Source organism: Falco cherrug, chromosome 1 (assembly GCF_023634085.1).
Source record: "Falco cherrug isolate bFalChe1 chromosome 1, bFalChe1.pri, whole genome shotgun sequence".
Taxonomy (NCBI): Eukaryota; Metazoa; Chordata; class Aves; order Falconiformes; family Falconidae; genus Falco; species Falco cherrug.
This window is the reverse complement of record NC_073697.1, coordinates 38357518-38375398: the sequence shown is the minus strand read 5'-3', so window position 1 is coordinate 38375398 and position 17881 is coordinate 38357518. Positions and strand designations below refer to the sequence as shown.

Here is a 17881-nt window from a genome sequence, read left to right as displayed (position 1 = left end):
ATGAAGGACACTTCTCCATCACACCACCTATTCCTGTGGTGTGTCCACTGGCTTTGGCACATCACTGTGTTTCTGTCCCAGGAACAGCAGAACTTCACCCAAAGCTGCTGATCAATAAAACCAAGGATATTCAGCCTTTGGCATTCAGACGATGCCATCTCTAAAATATGCACGAAGGAGAGAACTAAAGTCTGCAAAGCACTATTAAACTGTTTTTTAAAAAAAAAAAAAAAAAAAAAAAAGCTTAAGACAACTGTATTCTAGGGCTAAAACAAGATGTCAGTCAAAATCAACAGCCAAATTAGTATTACCTATTTCTTAGCTCCATTCCCTCACTCACCTCCTTCCCCAGCGAAGCCCTGTGCAGAGAGCATCTCCCTGAAGACACTGCCTGCATCCCAACGGGATGAGAGCATTTGCGCAGCAGCGCTGCGCTCTCACCTACCCACGTGGGGCCAGCAGGGACCTCACCGGGTCCAGGTAAGTCCAGCTGGGACTTCAGCTGTCCAGCAGCCTACACACGACCCCTCTTCTGCGAACAGTGCCCACATTTGCTGGATTTAGATTATATATAAAGGGAGAAGTTCTTCCCTGTGAGTGTGGCGAGGCGCTGGCACAGGCTGCCCAGAGCAGCTGTGGATGCCCCATCCCTGGCAGTGTCCCAGGCCAGGCTGGACGGGGCTTGGAGCAACCTGGGCTGGTGGAAAGTGTCCCTGCCTGTGGCAGGGGGTGGGACTGGGTGGGCTTTAAGGTCCCTTCCAACCCAAACCCTTCCATGATTCTGTGCTGATTCCATGATTTAAAAGCCAGTGGTGCTGGCACCCATAGTCCCACTGGTAGCACGGACACACTCCTTCGAACAGGCAGGGTGACGGCCATTTGTGCTGAGCCTGGGGACAGGACTGGGGGGGGCTGGAGCAGAGACAGAGCCAACAGATCCACGTGTGTTGCCACATTCCAGGAACGTGCAGTTCAAAATGCCCCCCTAGTCCTGGCTGCCAGGCTGTGGGACCTGCAGCTCCGGCGCTGGGGCGAGCCCCCTCCACTCCACAAGCCACTTCCCACCTCCAGATAACAGATGTATTTAACAATATTTCACCTCCAGATAATGGATTTCATTAATGATAGCAACATCTCAAAAAAGTTTTGCCTTCATCTGTCTCGTGACTCCCCCCAGCCTGTATGGACGCAGGTCAGTCTTATGGTTTATTTGCCTCAAGTCATCAGTTGGATGTTATAATTAACACAGCAGCCAATTAATAACATATGGGTACGCATCACCACAAGAAACTAATAAAACCAGTTGTTAACATCCTTCTCACATGTCTGCGATCTCATTAGTACTGAATGACAAAAGTTAATGCAATTAAATCTGGCAAAATTAGGTACACATTTTTAGTGTCAAATATAAAATTATTTTAATTTTGTAAATCTATCAAATAAGGTTTCATTTTTAAAAACAGACAGAAAGTTTATTAATTCCACAGTATACTTGTGCTGATTGTCTTCCCTTCCCAAGGAAGTCCGTAATTTGTAATATCAACAAAAAAGCATTTCAGAGTAACTTTTTCCAAACACACTTTGCTTACCCCACCTCGCCAAGGAACTTCTGGTGTAGTGTCCTGCCCTAACCCTATTCCCCAGTTCCTCTTCCTTAACAGGACCTCACAGGTGACAAAATTGAGAGGGTACAAACATCCTTCCATGGCTGGACGCTGAAAAGTCCAGAAGCTCCTTCTCCACTAACACGTGTGATTTTGGGGCATCTAGAAGACAATGTCTACCAATACAAAGCTCACCCTGAATAAAACTGCAACAATAAGACTAATTAAAAAGGAACATCAATAAGCTGCATTTCCACTCAGAGCAAGGATTTCCTAAGGTAGGGCACTGCTCAGCCCCACTTAAGAAAAAAGAACAAAAAAATAAATTTGCTAAGAATAGTTAGAGAAGAGAATTTCAGGGTGGCCCAGGAGTTTGAGAGCAGAGCTATACCTGTAAAGTTAGGCAGAATCATCACTGGGCAGGAGGAAATTCCCGGCAGGAGGAAATGCCTGGCTTCTGCAAAGGTACACACGGATCAGTGCAGCGCCCTGAAACTGCTAGCAGGAATGGCCACTGGGTCACATAAGCTTACACACACACACCAGGAATCTCCAATCCTGCAAACAGAGGAGCAGCGCAAGGCCCCGGCTGGATGGGGCTCAGAGGGTCAGGGGGACACATGGCACCTCCTCCTCAGCAGGAACCAGCAAACCCTCCGGCAGCTGGGTGAAGCAGCCCCTGCCAGGAGCACCTCAGCCCCCACCTCCTATGAGCAGTTTTTATGACTTTTACAATCTTCTCCAAATCACCCAGTGGATAAATCAGGGTGTAGGGCCTGCGTTCACACATTCTTACTGGCCAACTTGATGCAACAATGAAAAAATCCTTCCCATTGCTCCATGGTCACACAGATGGCCCTTCTGCAGTGGGGGAGGGGGTTTGGGGGGTTCAACAGAGGGGACATGGCGCTAACTGGAAAAAAAGGTCTGTTTCTTCACTTTACAATGCCTGTGAAAGCACGGAAGCATTCTGTACTGCCTGAACCTGCTGGGATGAAGCACAAGGGGTGGAAAAGGACCTGAAGGGGCTCAGTGAGGTCCACCCAGAGCTCTGCACCACGGCTGCAGCTTCCCAGCACCCCAGGAACGGGGCTGTCCCAAGTCCATCCACCTCTCGGTGGGAAGGACAGACTGCCACCCATCGAGGGGCAGGGAGGTGCAGAACACACACCGTGGGGGGTGGCAGGTATGGTCACTGCCATTACAAAAGGTACAAGTGGAACATTTCCCCCCGACTCACATCAAACAGGAGGAAACACCTCCAGCTCCAGGGAAGGCCTCTTTGCACCACCACAGAGTTCAAGCAGAAAGGCCAAGCTGTCTGGGGTTTGGCTGGGATAGAGTTAATTTTCTTCTCAGTAGCTGCTAAAATGCTGTGTTTTGGATTTAATGTGAGAACAACATTGATAACACCTGACAGGTTTGGTTGTTGCTGAGCTGTTTATACTAAGTCAAGGACCTTTCAGTTTCTCAGGCCCTGCCAGCAAGAGGGCTGGGGAGGGGCACAAGAAATTGGGAGGGGACACAGTCAGGACAGCTGACCCAAACTGACCAGAGTAGGGTATTCCATGCCATGGAAGATCATGCCCAGTATATAAACTGGGGGAAGTTGGCAGGGGCTGCAGATCATTGCTTGGGGACCAGCTGGGCATCAGTCAGCAGGTGGTGAGCAACTGTACCGTGCATCGCTTGGTTAGGTTGGGTTTTTTTCCTTTTGGATTTTATTCTTCTTTCCCTCTCTCTCCTTTTCATTACAACTGTTGTTATTATTATCATATTTAATTTTATTTCAATTATTAAACTGTTCTTATCTCAACCCACGAGTTTTACCTTTTTCCCCGGATTCGCTTCCCCATCCCACCAGGGGAGGGGAGGGTGTAAGCAAGCAGCTGTGTGGTGCACAGTTGCCAGCTGGGTTTAAACCACAACACCAAGCCTACTAAGTACAACGCTATCACAGCACACTCCCAACAAAATAACTACCGACCTTCAGCCACAAGTATTTTTTTAGGGCAGGATCTCAATCATCATTCACGTCACACCAGGTGCTTCACTTGCTTCTCCCAGCACCGCTCACTGCAGCTCAAACTGAGAAGCACCACGGTCCTCAGCATCAAAGCGCATCTCACACCAGCCCCGCTCAGATATCCTGTGAAATACGCATGTGATTGCTGCAATAACCATTTTCAAATTCAGTAACTGTTCTGAGCTTAACATTAAACTGTGCCTCTGAAGAGCACTGATAACATTAAGGCAGTGCTGTGTGGTCTACAAGTGTCTGGCCAATACAGAAACCAATCAAAACTTACACACTGAAGGTCCATTCATCAATCAGCACTAATTTATTACAAATGTTTCCCGAATCCTTACCATTCGGGAAAGAAGGGAGAGCACAGAATGAAGCCTCTAATGTATTCATGCCCTTATAAGACAAGACAATGACTCTCTAACTTGCTTCTATCTAGAATAAGGCTACAGGTCAAGATGCGCTGCTCCAACCTGAGAACGACCGTGCACATCATTCACCAACACCTCCATGATCTTCAGTTCAGGAGCTCAGCACGCTCCTCCTCCAATGCCACGTAACACACCCAGAATCTCTAACCAAAACCCTAAGTAGCACCTCAGACCCAGGTAAGCCATGGGTTCACCTCCCCAGCTGATCACTGCTGTCCTCGCTTCAGGACAACACACCAGAATCAATATTTTCTTCTTGTTGTGTTGCAGCTTGCCATGACCTGCACTGCTGCTGGCGTGTCAGACCGAAGCAAGGATCAAGCTGAATTCTCTGAGGACACTGCCCTACCTCAGCTCTCCAGCACTGTCGGACGAGCCCGGCTCTAACCTGCCTGGCTAAACCCGAGACTGGTATTCTCGTGACAATTCAAAACAACGCAGTTACTGCCATTTCAGGTTTGAAAAGAGGAGAAACTGTCCAAGCTGGAAATAGTGTGCCCCCACCCACCAGACAGGCATTCCCACCTGCGTTCCCAGCCGGATGACTGCAGGCTGGGGACCCCACAGCCTTCCCGAGCAGAGGTGGAAGGGCAGAGCCAGGTCAGTGGTGGGCCAGGGAGGCCGGTGCCCACCTGCGGCCATTCCTTTCGGCTGTGGTCACAGTCCTCTGCCAGCTGTGGACAGATGGGAGCAGCAAGAGACACACCACAAACTTGGGGACAGTCGTCCTTGGGGACACCAGGGCACGACAGCTGGACACAGCAGCCGGTGACACAACCCAGAACTTTTTCATGCCTCCAGACACGGCACAACAAGGTGGCTCCTCGCTGACCTCTTGCTAACAGCCAGAGCATGCCTCAAGAGCTGCACCTCGCGCACTGTGGGGTCTGCCCTCTGCTCTGTGGGCTCCGCCTCAAAAAAACAACGGACAAAACTTCAGGTGGGGTCGAGTTTTAGGAACTCTTCTCCTGTCACCAGTGACCAAAAAGTCATCTTCTGCCAGTGCCCAACGAACAAGGGAGGCATGAGCACCCTCTCTGGTCACACTGACCTTGCCAGCAGGACACACCAGTGTCTGGATACCCAAATGCTGGGCACCGAGAGCAAGGTGGCGATACACTGGTGTTGAGTACAGAGGACGGAGGAGCAGAGAGCTGTAGGAAGCCCCCACAGATGCCAGCCGATGGGAGAAGGGGTACGCACTAGAGGCCAGAGTCACCCCCTGAGGCTGCTCACCCAGTAAGAGACTCCGAATTAGGCAGGAGCCCTCAGGAGATCTGCATAAGCACCAGCATGGACAATTCGTAACAGCTCATTCATCACTCCCATGCAGCAACAGTCTAAAGGGCAAATAAGCTGCTAAATTACATTAGATGAGAAATAAGTGTACTCCGATAGCGGAGGCAGCGTTCCTTCCTCCCACTCTGCCAAACCTGCACTGCAGGGTACCAACAGCCAGCTCGGGAGCCTCAAGAAGGGGCGCAGGGGAGGTGGTGGGGATCGGGCAGACAGAGAAGCCAGCAGGAACGTTGACCCACCAGAGCAGCCATCACCGCCGGTGCAGCATCAGGCCAGCCTCCAGCAGGACAGTCCCCAGGTGTGCAGCCCAGGGGAAGCCAGCACGGCAGGAGGAGCAACTCATACCGCTTGCCAGGCCAGCACGGACAGGGCTGGAGGAGAAATCTCCAGGAGAGGAGCAAGCCCCATGGGTGACATGTCAGTTGCCCACCTGCACCATTAATAGGAGACTTCACTCTGCACAACTGCCTACCCGGCACCACTCAAATATGGTGTTTTCCCATTTTTACCCCTGCTTGAAGTATTACACACATTTACAGACTATTTCCTCAGTTATTTGAAGATACTGGTTATTAGTCACTGAAAAATGGATGCAATTCCCAGTGACTTGACTTGTGATTTGAGCGTGATTTAGGTCACTACTGTGTTTCATCTGAGCATAACAGTTTCACTGTTTCACTCCATTATAGTGGGTAACCCAAGGAATTTATTGTGTTCCTTCCAGAAGCCAGACTCACATCATTACGCCAGCACACAGGGACGCCTCCCTCAGTGCAGATATGACTAATTGAACCTCAAACTGTCATTCAAGGTACAGATCAAAAGTTTCAGGCGAACCTTGAACACAGCAACCACCCCTGAAAAGCTCCCATGACAAGATTCATGACCGCTGGTTAAAACGCTCTTAGCCTTAAATTCAAGATGTGACCCAACACGGCTGGAATAAGGAAAGACTTGGAAATAATTCTAGTTCCTGTTAAGTCTAGTTATTACTGAATAGACAGCGTGTGGTGCTGCCATACTGTCCCTATTGAAAAGAGGGGATTACCCTGGGATTAAGCACAGACCCGTCACCCAGTGACACGGTGGGGGTGGTGGCCATCTCACCCAGCAGAAGCCAGAGCGGCGCAGATTTGCACTGTCAGACTCGCAGATGAGCCAGGGTGAAGCACCCACACCATGCAAACACCACTGTGGCACTGGATTTACCCTGCTCAAGGCAAGAAGACAAACACAGACAGTTTGGGTGTTTCTGAACACAATGATGCCAGCCACAGCACTGGCGTATGGCCACCTGTCCCCAAAAGCCTCATCTGGACACTGCTGGGACAGGCAGTCGCTCCAGCCCAGCCGGAGGGGCTGGTGCACTCGGTCCCCGCGATAGCAATTTCAAAATGCAATTTGAGTAAGACACAGATAAACCTGCTTGCATCCAGGAGACGCAGCTGCCGCCCTGCCTGACCGAAATTCAATGCAGTTATCAGGCCAGAACTGTCAAGACTCAGGTTGAAATTTCACCTTCTTCGTCCCGCTCCCCCCCACTGAAAGCAGGAACATTTCGCAAACACACAGCCCGGGAAGCTTGGGCAGCCTGCCTCCGTCCACCACAGACATCTCCCAGCGCAAGAGCGCTCCGCAGCTGCATCCCTGCACAGAAAGATGCTTTGACCCTGCACAGGGTGGGTAAAGCAACTTTCCAGCCTCACACTATCACCAGCAGCCCCGAGCCTTTTTCTGAATGGCAGCTGCTCTGTTCAGCGGTCTGTGACCACACAAACGAACCGTTTTGGCCAGAGACCAAACCACACACACGCGCCCCACCAGTGGTGGGCAGCTCCAGGCTGGGTGCTCTTGCCCAATGCCCTTCCCCAGGCAGGCAGAGCAGTCGCAGGTCACACTCCTCCACCAGGTTTTTTCGGGGGCAGCCCCCAGGCAGGACACAGACCTGGCATAAGGGGGGCAACGGGAAGGGGTCTGCCCTCCCCAGCTCTGCTGAAGCGCAGCCCGCCCACCCCTGCAGCCAGCCCCGGAGTTACAAAGCACTCTGCCAAGTTGGCAAGCACGAAGTAACAGAGACGCCGAAAATGCACTGCCCAGTCCCCAAAACAGCAAGTGTCTGGGACACAATGTCACCGCGCCGGCGAGGAAGAACAAAACGACAAAGAAAGAAACTCCAAAGAAAGGCCTCGCTGTAGGGCCGGTGCCCAGCTCCAGTTCTGCTGCCCACCGCACAGCCCAGGGTTAACTGCAATACGGTAAAACCTGGAAATGATTTTCAGGCACTCGGAAGCTCAGTATCTCACCATGCAATCTGGAAAATAAGCAAAGAGGAAGGAAAAAACACGATGCAGAAAGGAAAACAACGCCAAATCTTTGTGCTGAAAAGCCCTAGAACGATTCTGTCATCACCAGAGGCTCAGCTGACGCCTCATTGCATTATCAGTGATAATTAACAGCAAATGCAGACTAACTTAAATCAAAAGGACTCGACTACTAATACAATTCAGACTGTTTATCTGCCCACCATACATCATAACAGGTACTGTTAGTGATGAAGATATCAAATTCCAGAAATAGAAAAGCACAGGAAACAGCATCTAGATTTCAGTATAAAAACAGATACATTTTTCATTGCAACAGATAGCATTAAGATACACCACAATATTATCTAATGGCATAGCCAGGAGTTTGTAAATAAGTTTCCCTCCCCCCAGCTTACCCGGCTGTATGTGTGTCTCTTGCTCTGGGCCATGCTGCCGCTGGCTTTTCCTTTATTTTAAAGATTTATTATTTTTAGATAATGGTCTCAGTTCATGGCCAGCAGTAATTCAGCAGAGGTTTTTCACGTTTCAGCCGATCTAACCATCCCTGTGTCCCCCTGGCGAGGCTCTGCTGGGTCGCACAGAAAGGGGAAAAAGCCCTTTTCTGGCAGAGGATTCTTCAATACAGGGATATACAAAAATCCAGCCCAGCTGATGGAGACTACTCTGCGCTAGTGCTGCTCCAGACTTGTCACCGGCGCTGGCAGCTCGCTGGGTCCTAACGCTACCCGGCTCCCGGTAGCGCCGCAGGAGAAAGGCAACAGCTGTGGGCAGGCCCTGGCACCGCGGCCACGGCCACCGCTCGCCCACCCATGCGGGAACTGGCAGGGAGATGGCCTCCTCCCGCCTGTCCTGCTGCGCGGGCAGCACCTGCTGCTAGGTGCTGGGCAGGGGCCACCCCAATGTTCCCCTGCCCAGAGCCCACCACCTCAGCCATGCTCAGTATGCCCGCGCTCCCTCTGGAGCCCCCGCCAGCACTGAGGTTACCCCCATCTGCCATACCTTGCTCCTCTCCCCCAACGCCGCGTCCCTCTGTGGCAAGGTTTGAGGAACAACAACGCCACAGTGCAGGTTCTCTCCCCAGCGCCCCGCGGCCAGCACCGCAATGTGAAGGTGGGCACGCAACTGCGGCACGGTGACCGAACAGCTCATCACGGGGCAATTTTTTTAAAAGCAGTAATTGTTCTTTCCCTGGTTGATCTGAATAGATGTCTAACTGAAGTCATCAACCCCTCTTTTTTCCCAGAGCCGTCTGTGGCGTTAATGGCTGCCAGTGAAAGAGCAAGCGGGGCTAATGGTGGGGCTTTGGCAAGCCACCATGCCCAGCCACCTCATGCTGCCGTGGGACACCAGGACCCCGCGCCCAGGTGTCCCCCCCAGGACCCCAGCACACAGAGCCCTCCCCAAAACAGCAGCCACACAGTGATCGGTGATGACTGCTTGCATCCCGTTTTAGCACCCAGCTGTGACAACCATAATGAGGGCAATGAGATACCCAAAGGGAAAAACCAACATCAGCAAGTTTTTAAAAGGGTGAAGAGGAACCTGCTCAGGAAGTTCTTGATAGGTCAATATGGGGGCCACATTTTTCAAAATATGCATTAACGAATATATCCTTTGGTCCCTTATCTCCTGTACAGCTGCAGATGACTCCTAAATATTTTATGAAAGGCAGACAAAAAATGCAAGCTTCACATAGCTATCTTAAAGCCCACAGCTGTGCTGAAACTTCACGCTAGGAACCAGGCTGAAAAGTCTGAAAGCCATGCAGGTACAGCGATTGAGCAGAGCACAGTGCTGAACAGGGATGGCACACTCGGACAGAGGAAGACCAGAACATCTCAGGGAATTAAGTAGATGGCCTTCAAGGATACAGCAACTGCATCAAAAGGAATTAACTTTACAGACACACGACGGAGATGAGTGAGACAAAACTTAGCTAGAAACTAGGACTTCATCACAGGACTAACCAAGAACTCGACCAGAGCAACCCCAGACCTCGCCGATCACCACATAAACCACAGAAATGTACAAACCACCCAGGGTGAGCAAGCAGAAAGGTAACAGCACCCACCAGACAAACCAGGAGAGGCTAGCCCCGCCGGCCGGGGAGCCCTGCCGCTGTTCCACCAGACTGCTTTGAAAGCTGCAAGCTTTTTATCAAAGGACAATTATATTTCTCATGCAAAGCAAAGGTTAAATTATCCATTAGATAAGCACACTGCAGCCAACACACCTACTCCAGGTGGCCAGCACAAAGGGAAAGTTAAAACTGTTCTGCAGCTCCCCAAGCACTCTTCTACAGAGACAGGAACGTCTGCACTGAAGTCGTCGCCCCGTTCGCTACACTCTTGCAAAGGGAACAGTTACACCCATGGAAATCCAACCCACAATCACCAAGAAACTTATTAAAAGGCAAAAGTATCTTCCCATTCCCCTGAACTCTGCATCTTCCCCAGGAGACATCAGGGACACTAGATGTCCTGCATTATTTGAACAAAACACAACACAACCAAAACTAGTCAAAGGCAACAAAATTACGAAAAAGCAAGACTAGCACCAGCTCAGCTGAGCCAGTGCAGCGGGAGAAACCCCATCTCCAGCCTCTCTCAGCCTTCCCACCCATCAGAAATATTTCTGGCGTCTGCACAACCTGTCAGGTGAAAGTTCCCAAAGCGCTTCATGACAAGCTCCAGCCCAGAGGACAGGCCAAACCACAGTGACCACCAGCAGAGACCAGAGCACAGGAAAGACCAGAGGATGATGTGCTGGCCGAGCAGCAACAGGCCATTTGTCCCAGCTCAGGTCACCCCATCTTTCCCTAAAGACCACAAGACGAACACAGCCCACCGCTCTGGGAGGAGGAACTTGGTACTCCCCCTGTGCCAACCCATAAACAAAATTAAGGAGGGGTGGGGGCATTGCTGCTGCCACCCCTGGCAGTGAAGATGGTTTCAGAGCACGGGAGTCTCCTGCTCACGTTGCAGACAAATCCAAAGATTTGGGACAAAGAAATCCCCAAAATAAAAATACCCCTTCTGTCAAATTCCCTCCACAAGGACTGTGCATGTGTTAGAGCTCCCTGCTCTGCCCAGGCTCACGAGACTTTTTCCTCTCTGGTAAGTATTAAACCAAAAGTTTTCCCTTTTAGAAAATCCATCAAGTGCTTTTAACCACAGAAAGAAGTACCACCTCCAGCTTCGGAAGTCTCCAGTGACTTGCGGCTGGGATCTGTGAGGTTACACTGGAAGAAATGTCACCACATTTCACCTTTTTCTAATAGCCTTCTCCTCTGCAGCCACTGCTGGCCACTGGTAAGGCAGGCTCCTGGCCGACATGGACTTTCGCTCCGACCCAGAACACTGTACCATGCTCTTCTCCAGCACGAGCCACATCCACTCCATTTATTGCATTTTATGTTTTCTCTTTTTAGCCAAGGTCTGGATTTTACCAATGAGGGAGCTATTTACAGGCTGCATCTCTGCAGCAGCAGGCAGGCGTGGCACCAGCCGTGCCCCCACAAGGCAGGGGCGGCCCACCACAGGGGCTGCTCACTGCAGGGTTCGGCACGTATGTGGCTTCGGACACCTGCGGGTAACTCAGAGCTGCAACCACAGCATGAAGTAAAACCCGTTAACGGTGTCGGGGACGGGAGGAGGCCTGGAGAAGTGCCGATTCGGGCTGCTTTCACACATTTCATTTAATACAAGAGGAAAAAAGGTTCTTGTGATCAAGGCGTGGGACAGACTCAGGACACCTGCAATCTAAATATCAAAAAAATTTTTTGTTTTCCTGTGTGACCTCCGAGCCTCTGAGGCTGGGGCAGAGCCAGAGAAACAGCTGGCTGTGGCATAAGATGTATGAGAACTGCGGACACAGCCCTTGCTAAACAGAGGGCATGGCCATCTTGCACAAATATTTGGAGGGTGCTAACTCCAGCAGAGCAACAGCAGTGTTTATATTCAAAGAAGAGGCTGGAATGACAAGCAGGGAAATCAGGTTAAAGAAACCCTTCTACAAAGTACAAAGAAAACTGGGCAACAGCCACAGAATTTCAGAGGGACTTAAGAAAGTGCAGGGGAGTGAAGGGTCCTGCAGCAGCCCAGGAATGGGTGTCATGGGACACTTCCCCCTCTCAAAGGATGTGAACAGCACTGTCCTTCCCGCAGACCCCCACAAATAACAGAAATGCACCAAAACAAGCAAAATACTAATAAGTATGAGGAAGGCTTTCCTTCCAGCTAGGCCAGCTGTAGCTAGAAGAGTATTTTTTAATTTAAAGAGAAAATTATAAATGCTACATGGCTTATTTCTCCCTCCTCCTCCCATCACAGAGTTTTCCACATCAAACCTGAAGCACAAGGGAATTTTTCCCCCTGAAGCATCCTCCCAGAGCCTGCTCTACCCATCAGCTCAGCAGCCAGTACCCAACCACTGACTGACAGACAGACAGACAGCACCACGCTCCCACCACCGGCACAAACCTACACCAAATTGCCCAATTCCCCCTCAGCATCACCCACAAACACAGCAGTGATTGAAATCAAAGCTGGGTGAACGAAGCCACATGAAGAAGTATGCAATGCAGACAGTTCCAGTAAGAACACATAAAGATTTTCTAATATACAACTAGGGACTCGTTACAGTTTCATTGGAAAGCTAAAAACAGTTATGCAAAACTTGGGAACATTTTACATTTAAAACAAGCTTATGATTAACCCCAAGAAGGACAGTAAGTTTGTGGCAATTTTAAGCCTCTGCAGTCTACACAAAAGCTGCCAACAAAGGAACAGGAAGAAGCTTCAATTTCAGGTCACTTAAAACTAAATTAAAATTAAAACATTAGAGAACATTCAAGAGGCTTACTGTAGCGTGGGCAGGCTCACGGTGATCAAAGCATGCTCTCTCCTTGTCACTACAGTGCCAAGGCTGGAACCTGCCTTCATTTTCCAAAGAGCCCCCTGTAACACGCAATGCTACAGCAGGACTGGCACTACGGCAGACGGTAACAACTACCAATGATGCTTCACCAGTCCCCTGAAAGCTTCCCACAGAAATCCTACAGCTACTGAAATAGGTCAGGAACAGGAGCTGAGCCAGCAGCACCTCATGCCAATGGAGCACGCCTGCCACCCAGAGACCCTTGCCCCCTGGTGATGCCAAACTTCAGCACCCCCCAAACCACCCTAAAGCTGCCGCCAGGTCCCACAGGCAGCAAGAAACGCTCGTTCCCTCCGAGGGCAAGACGCAGGAATGGGATCCCAACAGCTGCACCCAAAAGTGCTGGAGCCCAGCGCCCAAAAGTGCCAGAGCCCAGCATCCAGAGCCCAGGGGACACCATCGAGCACCCCAAGTTCTGGGGGACCAGCTGCTGCCACCCACCCCTCTGGCTGCAGCAGGCAGCCAGCAGCATCATGCTGGAGCCAATGCACGCTGCTAGAGCAGCCTTGCCAGGAGCACAGCCCACCCAGGGACGACTGGCCCCGCAGCACTGGAGGGCTCTGCATTCCCTCCCGCTTGGGGATCCCCGGCTTCGCACACCCACATGACAATGGGGAGGGTCACATCTCCGAGCCCAGATCCCCACTTCCCAACTCTGCCAGAGGGTCTGTTGTCTGTCAGAAGGCACTGCGCCTACCCATCCTCATCCTCCTCCCACCCTCACAGCTGGAATGTTGTGGTCGGAAGGTGGAGGATGCACGGAGGCTGCAGCACTGGAGGGTCTTTACTGCCCCAGACCACAAGGACATAAAATGTACCAACTCCAGCCCTCTGCATTGCTATTTCCTAAACAAACAATGAAATCAGTATTAACAAAAAAGCAAGAGCCTTTGAAAGCAAGTTTGTGACCAGACCAAGGCTGAACATTAAAACTGCTGTCTGGCTGCCCAGGAGGATGTATCTTCGACACTTTCAAAGAGATACTATTTCTTAAGGTAACAAAGTTACATACCACCATTTTCTGTTTTCATTTCTCATTTACTACCTGGACTTCGGGTGAAAATTAAAACTTGACGAGAAGGCAAGCGGCCCAGGTTAGACAGTAGTTTTATTAGTTAACTGAAACCACATTACACGGGGATACATAAAGCTTTCTGTAATTAAAGCACTTGGAGATAGTCTGAAGCAATCAGTGCAGAAAGAAAAAATATCTGTAAAATGAAGGTGGCTGTTGGCTGCTGCAGCCTCTGTAGAGCGAGATTTTGGCCCAAAGCCTGCTCTACAGAGAGGAAGACAATTTCATTTTTCTCCGAACTCAGACACAGTAGTTTTTGGATGAACTGCTGTTTCAATCAAACAAAACAACCAAGATGAACAAATCTTCCTGGCACTTGCAGAGGCTGCTCCAGCCACCAGAAACTACAGCATCCCCTTTCCCACAGAAACATACCTCATTTTCTGATTTACGTTAAAGCTTTGGAATAAATGTACTGGTTTAACATCCTTTAATAGATTTAGTTTAGCAAATCATAGGAAATGTCAGCATTATCGAAGACTCACCTTTTACTGCCCAATCCCCAGCTGCACTCAAGGCAGCTCTTGCCCCATCCATCTCACAACTGCATGCAATGAACCCCCAGCCTCCGACAGACCATGGGTGCAGTTTATTCCCAAGCAACATCAGCTGCTGGGCAAGCCAATTACCTGCCTCCAGGTCCAACCTCACCTTTGAGAGTACCGACAAGACAATTTCTTGTTACAAAAGGGCACCCTGCGTCCCAAGCAGGGATGGTTCTAGCAGACCTCCTTGCACGCTTGGTGCTGAGAGAGATGACTCCAGAGCAAGGACAAGGACAGGCAAAGGGAGAGCGCAGAGCAGGGGCCGGCACAGCAGGGAAGGGACTGGCACAGTGACCCGGCACAGCCCCTTCTCAGGCACCAAGGTATTTATTAGGCAGCAACACGTACCGCAAAAGCTGCCTGCGTGTTTGTCCACAAATCCAGTTCAGGGGAGCTCAGGAGATGTGTATTCGGCTGGGAGACTGAACTAGATCAGCTTGGGGCATACTTCACACATCAAGGTCATTCTTGCCCAAGTCTGGGGCAACCTTCATTCACCTGCAAAAAAGTGGCAAACATTACAGACCTCCACAGGTTGCCCTTTGTGGGTGAGGCACCCCTCCTCCCCAGGGACATAGACCTCTCTGCACGCTGTTCACAGCCACAGCTTTGTCAGGACACACAACGGTTGTCTGCTAGCTGCCCAAAGCCTCAGTGTCATATTCATCATTACAGATAAACTATCATAGAAAAGCCAAGGAATATTCTGTTCAGAACCTTCAGACTTTTTGCTGAAATCTGGGATAAAAAACAGTCCACAGGCTGAGTAGCTTGAACACTAACACCTTATTCAGTTTAAGCAAACTGAGCAGGAAATTTAAAAACCTTCAGAAAAATCCCCACTATTTATTTAGGAAAAACAAAATTTCATCTTATTATATTTATATATTTTTTATATTTATATATATATATGCACAAACACATACATCTCCCCATGAAATTGCTTCAGCAAAGCTTCTTTTTGATTTATAAGCAGCTCTTAGTTTTCCAGCAAACTTGTGTTCAGAAAAGCATTTCTAAAAACAGCACTTCAGGGCTCTGTCTTTATTGTGTCCCTATAAATCCACAGAGTTTGCTGAGTTTAAGATTTTTTTTAATTAAACTCTAAGTAATGCATACTCCCCTAGGTGACCTGAAAATCAGCCTAGGTTTTTTTTCTATTCCTGCCCAGAAGTGGAAAGAAAGAACTCAATCTGCCCAGTTATACCTGCACCAGCTCCCCCCTCCTCCGAGTTTGTTCCCAGTTATGAAAGTCAGCACTGTTCAGCAAAATGGTCAGGTAGATGAACAGCAAATTACAGCCCTGTACTTGGTGCCAGAGCAAATCTCAACTCCAGCTCCTGTTTCAGCACTGCTAGCAGGAGCGCAACCTTATTTTTATCTCCGAAGAGCCACCTATATGAGGCCAATAATATAGAGAAAAATCTGCTGAGCCATTCAAAACCTTAATTAAAGTTCTCCTGTGCCAATGACATCCAGTAACAAACAACAGATACTGTGCTGTTACAGTGAGGCTGAAGCCCACTACACCGACCAGTACTGAACCCATAAATTCTTTGTGCTTTCCATGTGTCTGTATCACAACATGTCCCGTTTTATATTTAGAACATGATCTTTCTGGAGCATGGAGTATCGCTCATCCCGTCCCCGCTCACCCGCAGCACAGGAAGGTTCTTGCCCACAGCTTGGGCTGCTGCCGACCACAGTGACGCACCAGCCATGCAACCCTCCCTCTAACAGAGGCGGTCACTACCTAAAATAAAGGACCTTAGCCTGTGTCACTCTGCAACAACATAGCCCTACGTCTTTTGGTGTTTGAACCACGACAAGAGATGGGGCTTGCAGAAACAGTGTCTATGACAGGCAGGCAACACCACTGCAGAGAGAGCAGAGAACACCCAAATCTTGTGCCCCAGCGCTTGGCACAGCACCGGGACACAACAGAAGCTGACCTGCTGAAGGCCACGCTGCCATCCAGGCACCAGGAGAAAGTTTTCCGGACCCCTCGCCTATTTAAAAGCAGGTTGTCAGGACCGGCTGTCCAGTGCAACACTAAATACCAGCCCTGCATGCAGCCAGGCTGCCGGAGGAGGAGACGCAGCCCTCACCCAAGCCCAGCACTGTGCTCACTGCAGGGCACCCCGATTCCCAAGCAAGAACCGATCCAAGGCACTAGGACCCGGCGGGCGGGCGCTGCGAGCCTGCGCCCTGCACAGCTGCACCACGGCACAGCACCGCTGCAGCCTAGCCAGCCAGCTGCCGCTCAAGGACACCGCAGCATGCTCCAGCTGGCGTTTCATACACCACAACTGTAATCATTTTCTTTTTAGCTAAAACCGAAACTCTCGGGATTGCAATCGATACGCCAGCAGCACTGCCGGGAGATGGTAGCCATGGCGACGGACCGAAAAGCAAAGGATGCTGCGGACCAGCCCCGGTGCCCCGGTAGCAGGAGGAGGTCAGTCGATTTTAGCTCATCTCCATCAAAACAACTTATTCATTATTTCACAGCTGAGCACCCTTCCACTGCCATCGAGTCCCAGCCACCAGCGTGTGTATGTCATTTAGCCTTCACTATGTTTAATGACACCAAGAAAAGCTGATTTCAATATATGCCTGCCCTGCTTTTATCGCTCGGAGTTAGAACAACCAAAACTGTTCCTTCCTTGTGAGACTTTGATCAGCTGCTGGGAAAGCAGCTGGTCCATTTCAGCATTTATACAGCTGTCTTTGCTTTGTTTTCTGAGCAATTCCCATCCTTAACAAACTTCCCCCCTTCACTTATTATGGAATTCTCAGCCAGCAAGCCCCTACTTCCCTCAGTGGGCAGAAAACTGAGGGCACCCACAGCCTCTCACCAGTGGCATCACCGGGGGCTGCAAGTCCTTCCGCAATCCATAACAAACAATTGAAAACCCGGCAGGAGAGCATTCCTCACTGTGCCAAGAGGAGCGGCCAAAGAGCTGCACGCGTAGCCACGACAGTCCCTGCATGCTTATGGTCAATTTTCTTCTTTACTGGTTCCCATTTCTTAGGTATTTTTCAAACAAGACAGACTTGTAAACTCCTTAGGAATGGGTGCAACCCACACCACACCCCCGCAATTCAGCTTCCACAAGCCCCGCTTGGGACTTGCAGCTTTACAGTGCATTCGTACAACACAATCACCCGAAGGAAAGCCTCAGCTCCCAGAGCTGCAGCTCCTGAAGCCTCCCTCCTGTTAAAAATCAGTTCAAATTGCTCAATGCTCCCCCGCAAACATTTCAAAGGAACTTAAGAGTGCCTTGCATTTAATTTAGCAAGGGACCCTCCTGAGCGCCTGTGAAGTAGGTCACAGTCGCTGTCTCAGCTTCATGTTTGGGAACTGAGGGAGAAAGAACAGGAAAGAAGAAACTGGTCCAAGGTCATGTGCCAAGACCTTGACAAGATCTTAAAAAAAAACCCTGAATATAACACCCACATCCTATTAAAAGGCCAGCCCTTCCTGGTGAAGTCCAGGGCTGATGTCAGGAGCCCCACCAGGCATGCTCAGGGAATCTCATGCCAAACTCGAATGAACTGGGAGCTTTTGTTAACAAAAACAGAAAAACAAAGAGCTCTGCACTGAGTTTTTGTCCTCATCTCTGCAACACTGCAGAA

General features: G+C 50.1%; 1 protein-coding gene and 1 long non-coding RNA gene across 12 annotated transcripts in view; one reads left to right on the top strand and one right to left on the bottom strand.

Moving 5' to 3' along the window:
- LOC129735425 (uncharacterized) overlaps positions 1-8071 on the top strand; it is a 35094-nt gene extending 27023 nt beyond the window's left edge. For all 4 annotated transcript variants that reach the window (XR_008731054.1, XR_008731053.1, XR_008731052.1 and 1 more), the window contains 3 exons: positions 353-1882; positions 4070-4238; positions 4332-8071. This is a non-coding gene — a long non-coding RNA (uncharacterized LOC129735425). The remainder of the gene's footprint in view (positions 1-352; positions 1883-4069; positions 4239-4331) is intronic.
- DCTN1 (dynactin subunit 1) overlaps positions 1-17881 on the bottom strand; it is an 84686-nt gene that overhangs the window by 63685 nt on the left and 3120 nt on the right. The window contains exon 2 of one of the 8 annotated variants that reach the window (XM_055702927.1): positions 14591-14740. The exons of 5 other annotated variants lie outside the window; for them this stretch is intronic. Coding sequence is in view for 1 of the 3 variants with exons in the window: in XM_055702920.1 (XP_055558895.1) it covers positions 8080-8112 (33 nt within the window). In the remaining 2 variants the exon portion in view is untranslated. Of the gene's footprint in view, positions 1-8079; positions 8387-14348; positions 14506-14590; positions 14741-17881 lie in introns of those variants that run through there. 2 more of the 8 variants (XM_055702936.1, XM_055702920.1) reach the window with 2 other exon arrangements.